Source organism: Salvelinus sp. IW2-2015, unplaced genomic scaffold, assembly GCF_002910315.2.
Source record: "Salvelinus sp. IW2-2015 unplaced genomic scaffold, ASM291031v2 Un_scaffold3250, whole genome shotgun sequence".
Lineage (NCBI taxonomy): Eukaryota > Metazoa > Chordata > Actinopteri > Salmoniformes > Salmonidae > Salvelinus > Salvelinus sp. IW2-2015.
In genome coordinates this window covers 8,339-19,192 of record NW_019944537.1, presented here as the reverse complement: position 1 = coordinate 19,192, position 10,854 = coordinate 8,339, and the positions used below count along the sequence as shown (strand labels likewise).

At 45.3% G+C, this 10,854-nt stretch overlaps 1 protein-coding gene across 1 annotated transcript in view; it reads right to left on the bottom strand.

Moving 5' to 3' along the window:
• The window catches only part of mbtps2 (membrane-bound transcription factor peptidase, site 2), a 34,026-nt gene extending 29,252 nt beyond the window's left edge, over positions 1–4,774 (bottom strand). The window contains exons 1-3 of the mRNA XM_024142563.2: positions 4,652–4,774; positions 3,851–3,971; positions 2,116–2,296 (exon numbers count right to left, since the gene is read on the bottom strand). Coding sequence (XP_023998331.2) covers positions 2,116–2,254 — 139 coding nt within the window. The 5' untranslated portion in view covers positions 2,255–2,296; positions 3,851–3,971; positions 4,652–4,774. The remainder of the gene's footprint in view (positions 1–2,115; positions 2,297–3,850; positions 3,972–4,651) is intronic.
• Positions 4,775–10,854: the final 6,080 nt, after the last annotated feature.

The window sequence follows — 10,854 nt, the reverse complement described above, 5'->3', positions numbered from 1 at the left end:
CTCCTGTAGATATCAGGGTAGAGCCTACGACTGTTGTGTGTACATTGAGCATTGTTACTCAGACCCTCCTGTAGCTACGGAGAGAAGATCTGATTTTTCTGGCAGCCTATTCGATATGAGAAGGTAGTCAATACTGTAGAACGATGAAAGGGAGAGATAGACTGTGATGTTACTTGTAGCATGCATGTATATCTGATAGAATATGATCTAACATACTACTGTAGAACAGAGCGAGCGATAGACTGTTGTGGTCGACTGCAGATCATTGTTATACCGTTCTATTGATAGACTAAGCAGGCGCATGAGATCAGACACGTGTTGTTTTTATATAAATTAATTTTGTCAGCATGATTGCTACTTGAGATGGTGTCCAGACCGCTATCATAGGTCGAGACTAGGGGAGATTAGAGAACTCTGCTGTTATCGCAGCATCTGTTTCTCAATCCTCTGTAGTACTACAGGAGAGAGTAATCAGATGTTGTTATAGGTGAAGATCGCAGGTCATGGTTACTAAGAGTCTCTCCTGTAGACTAAAGGGAGAAGATCAGACTGTTGATTATTATGCGCAATTGTTATACCTCCTGGTAGTGCTAGGGACTGGATAGGTCTAACTGTTTGTTATCTAGAACCCGTTTACGCAGTGCAATGAGATTGTATTACCTTCCGCAATTCCTATGTTGTACTACAGGGTAGCGGTGATAGGAAGTAGACATAGGCAGAGCGATGAGGAGATAGGTGGGAGGCAGATAGTAGAGAAGAACGAGTGAAGATGAAAGTAGGCATTAGTAACATTGGTGCTGGTCGTGTGGGCACCAGCTGATTGCAGGTGGTGTGTGGTTAGGGAACTCGAGTGATTCAGTCCTGAGATGTGTGTTGTGTTGTGTGTGTGTGGTGTGTTGTACTCGGACTCGTGGGCCAGCTGGGGTGCAAGGGATGTGTGTTGGGAACAGGTATCTGCGCTGAGTTTGTGGGGTGTGTGGGTGTGGATTGTGAGACAGGGTTTCAGTCTTATCGTTTGACTACAATCTCAAGCCGGTCCACATGTCACCTATTGACGACTCTGGCGTCTGCAGGAAAGCCGGCTGGAAACCGAGAGAGTTAACAAAATCCATAGATTGTTCTCCGTTATCAAGAGGGTAACAGCGTCGTTCACAGAAAACATACGAGTGGGACAGTTTACTGAAATTTCGGACAGACACGTTCTCTCCGAAGGGGCAACACAGGATGCGATCTGTATTCATGTATAAGTAGCTAGTAGCTAGAGAAATGTCAATGTTTTAAATTAAATCGTTTGTGTTTATCTTTTTTCTGATATTGTTTTTTATATGGGAAAGATGGATGCTTCACACTACAGTAGTAGTTAAAGGACAGTAAATAACTAGTGGTGCAATCATGGTTAGAAGAACTTAAGGTTCTATTTTTCGAGAGGGCAGTATTTGAGTTAGTCTGCTGGATGAATAAGGTGCACAGAGGTCGCAGAGTACAGAACGCGCTGCTTCCTGCAGTCATACGTTTGCGTATATATTGTGCATTATAGTATTAGTTAGTATTGTGAAGAAAACACTCTGAAGTTTCTAAAACATTGTTTTTAGAACTTTTATCGTGAGTATAAAGAATCAATATGGCACGGAAAACTGAGTCGGTTTTCCACTTCCTGTTTGGACTTCTCCTGTCTGGGCTGGTATAGTTTTTCAACCAAGCGTCTCTATTGAAATTACAGCGAGATATGGAGATGAGTTTCACGTTGTTCCACGTGCGGTCATAGAATTCAATAGTACATAGATATTTGCTGATATGACTTGATGTGAAGGGGGATGCGTGGGGACAGGAATAGAGTAAACAAAGCGCCATGAGGTGATAGCGCGCGTACCTCCTGTAGACTACAGGGAGAGATCAGACTGTTGTTACTGCAGCATTGTTACTACCTCCTGTAGACTACAGGGAGAGGGAGAGGACAGAGACAAAGAGAGGAAGAGGAGAGTGAGAGAAGAGAGGAGAGAGTGAAAGAGAGGCATTAGTAACATTGGTGTGTGTGGGCCCAGCTGAGTTGCAGGGTGTGTGTGGGGACACAGTATCCAGTCTGAGATGTGTGTGTGTGTGTGTGTGTGTGTGTACCTCGACCGTGGGCCCAGCTGGGTTGCAGGGTGTGTGTTGGGACACAGTATCCAGTCTGGGGTGTGTGAGTGTGGATTGTGAGACAGGAGTTCCAGTCCTCTACTGTTCTGACATCACAATCCTCAAGCCCGGTCACCATGTCACCTATTGACAGACCTCTAGGACCGTCTGCAGGAGAGCCCTGACACACACAGAGAGAGTTAACAAACACTAGATTGTTACCTTACAAGAGGGCTAAACCAGCTCGTTCACACAAACACACTAGAGCTGGGACAATTAACTGAAAATTATCGACACAGGAATTTTGCTGATATCGTTCATTATAAGTAGCCTATACTAGAGAAATGTCAAATTTTTAATTAAATACGTTTGTTAATCTTTTTTTTATTTTTTTTTAATGGGACAAATGATGGCTTCACACTACCAGTAGTAGTTCAAAGGACAATAAAAACTGTGGTGCACATTCATGTTAGAAACTTAGCGTTCTATTTATCAGGGGCAGTATTGAGTAGCTTGGATGAAAGGTGCACAGAGGTGCCCAGAGTAAACGGCCTGCTCCTCAGTCATAGTTGCTAATATATGCATATTATTATTAGTATTGGATAGAAAACACTCTGAAGTTTCTAAAACTGTTTGAATTATGTCTGTGAGTATAACAGAACTCATATGGCAGACAAAAACCTGAGGTTCCACTTCCTGTTTGGATTTTTTCTGGGGCTGGTAATTTTTCAACCAAGCTCTCATTGAAATTACAGCGAGATATGGATGAGTTTTCACTTCCTACGGCGTCCACTAGATGTCAACAGTCAATAGAACTTTGTCTGATGACTCTGCTGTGAAGGGGTGCCGAAGGAGACAGGAATGAGTAAACAAAGCCATGAGGTGACCACGCGCGCTCAACTGAAGTCAATCTAATTCTCCGGTTGGAACGTTATTCAAGATGTATGTTAACAACATTCTAAAGATTGATTCAGTACATCGTTTGTCATGTTTCTACTGACTGTTATTGAACTTTTGGACATTTCGTCACGTTATAGTGGACGTGCTTTGTGACTTTGGAATTGTTTACCAAACGCGCTAACCAAAGTAGCTAATTGGACATAAATAACGGACATTATCGAACAAATCAAGCATTTATTGTGGAACTGTGATTGAAATTGAAATCTGACACAGCGGTTGCATTAAGGAGAGGTATATCTATAATTCCATGTGTATAACTTGTATTATCATCTACATTTATGATGAGTATTTCTGTTGAAACGATGTGGCTATGCAAAATCACTGGATGTTTTTGGAACAAGTGAACGTAACACGCCAATGTAAACTCTGATTTTTTTTATATAAATATGAACTTTATCAAACAAAACATGCATGTATTGTGTAACATGAAGTCCTATGAGTGTCATCTGATGAAGATCAAAGGTTAGTGATTCATTTGATCTCTATTTGTGGCTCCTCTCTCCTCTCTTTGATTTTCTCTTTGAGTTGGTGGTGACCTAACATAATCGTTTGTGGTGCTTTTGCTGAAAAGCCTATTTGAAATCGGACACTGTTGTGGGATTAACAACAAGATTACCTTTAAAATGGTATAAGACACATCTATGTTGGAGGAATTTTAATTATGAGATTTCTGTTGTTTGAATTTGGCGCCCTGCACTTTCACTGGCTGTTGTCATATCGATCCCGTTACCGGGATTGCAGCCATATGAAGTTAACACTACTGTCCCACACTAACCTGCACCACCTCGGTGACGAGGGCTCCAGCCCCAGTGTAGTAAACAGGAAACAGGAAGACAGGCAACAGGAAGAGGAAAGACAATGCTGCTACACACAGCACAAAGTTATGCCACACACCCCTAGAGCAGCAGAGAGAACGAGAGGAGGGAGCGGCGGAGAGTGGGGGGAAGAGGAGGAGAGAGAGGGGCGGGGAGAGGGAGGGAAGAGGAGAGGGGGGTGGGAGAGAGGCGGGGGGAAGGGAGGGGAGGAGAGAGGGGGGGGGGGGAAGAGAGAGGAGAAGGGGGCGTGGGACGAGGGGAAGACGGGTGGGGAAGAGAGGAGGGGGGCGAGGGAAGAGGGGGAAGGAGAGGAGGGGGACGGGGGCGGGGAAGAGGAGGGGAGAGAGGGGGGGGGGGGGGGGAGGAGAAGACAAGAAGAAGGGAGGGGGGAGCGAGAGAAAGGGGCGAAGAGGCGAGGGAGACGAGGAGGAGGGAGGAGGAGACGAAGAGAAGAGGCAGGGAGGACAGAGAAGCAGGTAGGAGAGGAAGAAGGACGAGCGGGAAGAGCCAGGAACAGAGAGAGAGACGGAGAGGGAGAGAGACAGGGGGAGCGGAGGGGAGGGGGGAGAGCGAGCTTCTTGAGGATGGGTTAGTGAAAACGTGTTCACCGTTAGAGAGTGGTGTACTTAGTGAATCACCTGCCAATGGACGAAAGTTTTGACTTCAACAATGAAAGAAACCAAATTTGTTTATGCTACCAATTAGTACACACATGCTCTCCTTAGTTTAGATGTGTGTGTGTGAGAATCTATGCATCTTACCTGCACAGAAGATGCGTAGCTGTTGGCAGGTGAGATGAGGTTGAGAATGTGTGGTGAAGAGAATCTAGCGAAAGCTCCGGGAATAACCACCACGAAAACAAACACACCGAAACATTCACACGTACCTGCCCTACACACACACACACACACACACACCACACAACTCTATTTTAAAAAAGGTACAACTTCTTCATGTTGTACAACATCTAAAAACCTGCATCACAATATTCCTGAGAGCGTATCTACATTTCCAAAAGGAGGTATTGTGTTTTTATGGGAAGAAATAAAACATGTTTTTAAAGAGCCCCAACGACGCATGAGGAAGTTCATCGCAAAAAAAAAAAAGATCCTTAAACGATTTGAATTATTTTATTTGCTTTCTGAAGTGATGGCGTGTCAAATAAACTTTAATCTCAAAATGAACGTAAATCCTTGTTGTAGTCTGGTGGATATCTGTTTTTGTCTCAGTCAGTTACAGCATCGGTCACAGTTAGTGACTCAGTTCAGTTACAGCTGGTCAGGGGAGTTTACGTGACTCAGTTCAGTTACAGCATTCCAGTAAGTGAGCTCATTCAGTTACAGCTGAGTCAAGTTAGTGATTCAGTTCAGTTACAGCATGGTCAGAGTTAGTGATTCAGTTCAGTTACGCATGGTCAGAGTTAGTGATCAGTTCAGTCCAGCGGATGTCCAGTTGTGACTTCAGTTCAGCTCACAGCAGGGTCCGAGTTAGTGGACTCAGGTCATTACAGCCATGGGTCCAGTTAGTGATTCAGTTCAGTTACAGCATGGTCAGAGTTAGTGATCAGTTACAGCCATGGTCAGAGTTAGTGACTCGACCAGTTACAGCATGCAGTTGTTAGTGACTCAGTTCAGTTACAGCATGGTCTTTAGTGATCAGTTCAGATTACAGCATGGTCCAGTTTAGTGAACTTCAGTTAAGTAAGCATGGTCCAGTTAGTAACTCAGTTTCAGTTACAGCATGGTCCAGTTAGTGACCAGTTCAGTCTACAGCATGGTCCAGTTAGTTGTCTCAGATTCAGTGCACAGCATAGTCAGTTAGTGACGTCAGTTTCAGTCACAGCTGCATGGTCCAGTTAGTGACTCAGTTCAGCTTTACAGCATGAGCCGGAGTTATGACACAGTTCCTAGACAGTACGTAATACAGTTCCAAGTTACACGCATGTCCAGTTAGCTTTGACATTCAGTTCCAGTTATGAAGTCATTACAGCATGGTCCAGTTAGTGATCAGTTAAACAACAGTTTTTGTTACAGCATGGTCAGAGTTAGTGACTCAGTTCAGTTACAGCATGGTAGAGCTGTTAGTGACCAAGTTCATTACAGCGATGGTCAGAGGTTAGTGACTCAGTTTTTGTTCAAAAAGTTACAGCATGGTCCAGTTAGTGACTCAGTTCAGTTACAGCATGGTCAAGTTAGTGAACTCACAAAAAAAAGTTCAGTATTACAGCATCGGTCGAGTTAGTGACAGTTCAACATGGTTCCAGTTAGTGACTCAGCTTCAGTTACAGCCATGTTTCCGGAGTTAGTGACTCAGCTCAGTTACAGCATGGTCCAGAGTTAGTGACTCAGTATACAGCATGGTCAGAGTGTTAGTGACATCAGTTCAGCACAGCCATGCGTCGTCGAGTTAGTGACTCAGTTCAGTTACAAGCGATTGGGGTCAGCAGTTAGTGACTCAGTTCAGTTACAGCATGGTCCAGTTAGTGACTCAAGTTCAGTTACAGCAACTGGTCAGGTTAGTGACTCAGCTTCCAGTCTACAGCATACGGTCAGAGTTAGTGACTCAGTTCAGTTACAGCATGGTCCAGTTAAGTGAGCTTCAGTTCAGTTACAGCAAATGGTCAGCAGTTAGTGACTCAGTTCAGTTACAGCATGGTCAGTTAGTGATCAACTCTCATCAGTACCGCATGGTCCAGAGTTAGTGACTCAGTTCAGTACAGCATGGATCCAGTAGTGACTCAGTCAGTTACAGCATGGCTCAGTTTGTGACTCAGTTCATTACAGCATGGTCAGATTAGTGACTCAGTTCAGATTACAGCATGGTCAGATTAGTGACTCAGTTCAGTTACAGCATGTCAGACCGTTAGTGACTCAGTTCAGTTACAGCATGGTTCCAGTTAGGTGAGCTTCAGTTCAGTTAACAGCATAGGTCATGCATGTTAGGCTGACTCAGTTCAGTTACAGCCATGGTCCAGTTAGTGACTCAGTTCAGTACAGCATGGTCAGAGTAGTGACTCAAGTTCAGTTACAAGCATGGTCAACAGTTAGTGACTCAGTTCAGTTACAGCATGGTCAGACGTTAGTTCTGTAACTCCAGTTTCAGTTACCAGCACGTCATTGGTCCAGTTTAGTGACCTCAGTTTCCAGATTTACAGCATGGTCCACGTTTACGTACTCCCAGCTTCACGAGTTACAGCATCGGTCAGAGTTAGTGACTAGTTCAGTCTACGCATGTCCAATGAGTGACTCAGTTCCAAGTCACAGCATGGTCAGTTAGGACTCAGTTCAGTCTGCATAAAAGAGGATCGGTCTTTTTACATGATCTCATTAGTGCTCAACTCACAGCATGGTCCAGTTAATGACTCAGTTCAGTCTTCAGCAATGGTCCAGTTAGTGACTCAGTTTCAGTCACAACATCGGTCCAGTAAGTGACTTAGTTCAGTCCCTATAGGCAGCATGGGTCAGAGGTTACGTGACCTTAGTTCAGTTACAGCATGGTCCAGTTAAGTGACTTCAGTTTCAGTCACAGCATGGTAGAGTTAAGTGACTTAGTCAGTTACAGCACTGGTCACCGTTCTTCATGTCATCTCATCTAGACTTTTGCCTCGCTTCTATCATTACTTCATCTCTATACTCTTCTGCCTCTCTCTATCCTCCTTCCTCTCTCTCATCTTCCGTTATATTCTCTTCTTCTCTCTTATTCATCTCTTCTCTCATTCTTTCTACTTCTTCTCTCTCTCTCTCTCTCTTCTCTCTCTCTCTCTCTCTTCTCTGTCCTCTCTATTTTCTTCTCTCTTCGCTTCTCTCCTCTTACTGTCTCTCTTCTCTCAGTAGCATCTCGTTCTCCTTCTCTCTCTGCTCTTTTCATAGTCTCTCTCTCGTTACTGATGTTTCGCTTATCATGAGACGAGCACTCTGCTAAATGGCTCTGCTCGCAACTGGAGTTTGAGAGAGGCAGATCAGAACCGTTGACATCGAAAGTGAGGTGTGGTCGTCGTGTTTACTAACCTCGTGGTTTTACCTACTATGGTCTGTACATAACAACGAACACACACATACCGTCTTGATGTGTTAGCATGACAGCTTTTGCACACGTCTGCACTTGGCAGGCAGACTATCTCGATTTCATAACTAGTTAAGCAACTACCTATGTGACCAAGTAGTTTGATTCTCTTGTCTTCTAGCGTCTATTTACCCACCCACAGTGTCCATGCTCGGGGCAGTAGATCATCTCACCGATAGAAGCTGATATTACGGGTCATTGGCTCCTACTGTCGATTGAAAATGAAATTGCAATTGTGTTACTGTCCAACTGCAGACATCTCGCTAGGTTCAGTTAAGTTTAAAAGGTTAAACATTAAAAAATAGTCTAAGAGATACGCACCCATAGTAAGGCTCTCCTCCTACAAAGGCTCGGCGCTCCCCGACTTCACATTGCAACCAGAGAACCATTATGGTACCATTAGTCGTCCGGTCTAAACTTGTGTGACCCCTCCTAAGTTTTGCCGGCATTGTTTGCCTCTTCTATTTGCTCCCTCGTTCAGTGCCTTCGAAACAACTAAGCGGAGCCCAGTCCCAGTAATCCTGCTCCATATGAGTGGCACGTGATGCCGAATGCTACGCTCCCAGGACTGTGTTGGCCTAGCACAGATGCAGAATTGTGTCGTCCCAGCTTCCCAGTGGACTCTATGTTCGCAGTGATTATCCAATGGCTTGATAAACAGCACTGCGTCCAGTCTAGCTGACTCAGCTTCAGTACAGCCATGGTATACGCTCTCCCACTAGTTTAGTTAAGTTCATCCTGTTCGAAGTGGTCCAATTCAGTGATGTAACCCGTCCGTACCCCTTTCCAACCCAGAGATAAATTCAGACAGATCCGAGGTCCGGCCAGCTTTAAGGCATGGTGACTCAGCGCTTCTCATATCGGCGGGACACTTATGAGACAGCTTACTGAATCAGCTCTGCCCCATCGAAACAATCAACAGGCAAGATTCCTTTTTGTGACTGCGAATGAGATTTTATAATTTACCTCTAGCACGGCCCTATCTACCGACCGTTTTGCTAGGTATACCTGTAAGCTGCTTGCAACTATAGTGCGGATCAAGGAGTCACAGCCAGGTGCTGTGCCGAGTTTTTCCAGACGTTTCGGGGAATCCATGTTACGGTGCACTCAGCTTCAAGTTTACAGCATGGTACCAGTTAGTTGCACCTTAGTTCAGTTACAGCATGTTCCAACCGTTAGCTGAACTCAGGGCTTTAAATGGATTTTTCATCTAGCCTCATTGAGGCAAGCAACTGTAGCATACCTTTGAGAGCGCGCTACCGCTGTTCACGGAGTGTGTGTGTTTCCAGCTCTGTAGCTGATGTGAGCTGAAATCTCTTTAAGGTCAATATTCCAGACAGTTATCCAGGCTTTTTAAGGTAACAATGCGTCGACCCAACTGGCAAGTTCTTCACTGGTTTTCTCTCTCTCTCCTGTCTGTCCATACCTACCTGTTTCCAAGCAAATATGTCCCTAGTGTGCATGAAATGATCGGAATATTATCTGCCTACAAAGCATTGTCAGTCTATACCTCCAAGATCCACTGGCATATCATGTGGTAAATGAGTGCTTGAAGCTGGCATGCTACATCACAATGATCCCCCGGCTAACCAACGACCTCCCTTACTAGCCCCAGAACATCCAGATGATCAGACCGAACTCTTATCATGCACTCCACAACATGCCCTTTCCCGCTGGCCAAAAGAACACAATGCATGAAATGGTGTTCATTGACTACTCGCCTCAACAATTCGTTACCAGTAGTGTGACCCACGTATCATCACGTTATTTTAAGAGACAGTAATACAGCGATTAATTGGCCAACTCCCTCTGCAACTGGATGCTCGGACGGGCCGCCCCAAGTCTGACACTGAATCTACCCGAGGCCTTTGGTTGTGATTCCCTCACCCTCCAGTTAGTGGTATCCGTTCACAATGATGCATTGGCCAAGCCCGACACCACAACCATCAGTATGTTTGCTCTAGATGACGATTTCGTGGCAGGCCTGTCAACTAAACGATGATGACATGGTCCTAGACACAGGTTCCCACTATTCCGGATGGGCCGAGGTGTTTGCGGTTTCCACCTGCTTCCATTGATCTTGATATGTGCACTCAAGTTCAGTTCTCACAGATTAACGTTAGGATCACTCAACCTGGTTGTCCTGGCCTTTATTGTACAAGGGATTCCAAAGTCTGAAGCATACTCGGCCCGTGGTTCATGAAGTTTGTCCCCAGTCGGCTATATATCAGGGAGAGTCCAGAGCTGGCGTCCATTGTGTTGGTGCCAGCACCTGCTGGCTCCCTCTGGAAGCATGATCGTAGGCTGCTCGGCAATAAGAAAAAGGAAAGAGATGCAAGAACCGTCCATTCCTCAGCCGGGGTTGTGTTGAAGTATGTCCAGGTTTAAGTTCACATTGTGTCACCTTCAACCCAAGCCGTCAGAATGTGTGGTCCAACAAGTGCGAAGGACGTCTCGTGAAGTTCGAGGGCAAGAGTTAACCCCCTTTCAGCCTAAAAGAGACGACTAAAGACTTTGGGCTGCGGCGAGATTCTTCAAAGTGAGTCACAGAGCCCCATCCCGTTTCAGGAAGGATACTCACTAGAGCTTCGAGTGATCTCGAAGACTAATCCGCTTGATGAGGAATGGTTGCTATCAGAATTAATGGCTTGCGGGTGTGCTGGCTTAGAAATCCCTCGGGCCAAGGCTTCTGCCAATCCATTGGAGATAGCTGATCTACCTCCCTAGGCTTCAGATTACAGGGCAATCGGTTCCAGTTACAGTGAACTCAGCGTTCAACGATAGTCACAGCCATGTCAGCGGAAGGGCCAACGTCAGTCCAGTACAAAAGGGCCCTCGGTCCCAGTAAGCATGACTCACGTGTCGTATGTATTGCTTATGTGCATATAGAGTCCCTGAGGTC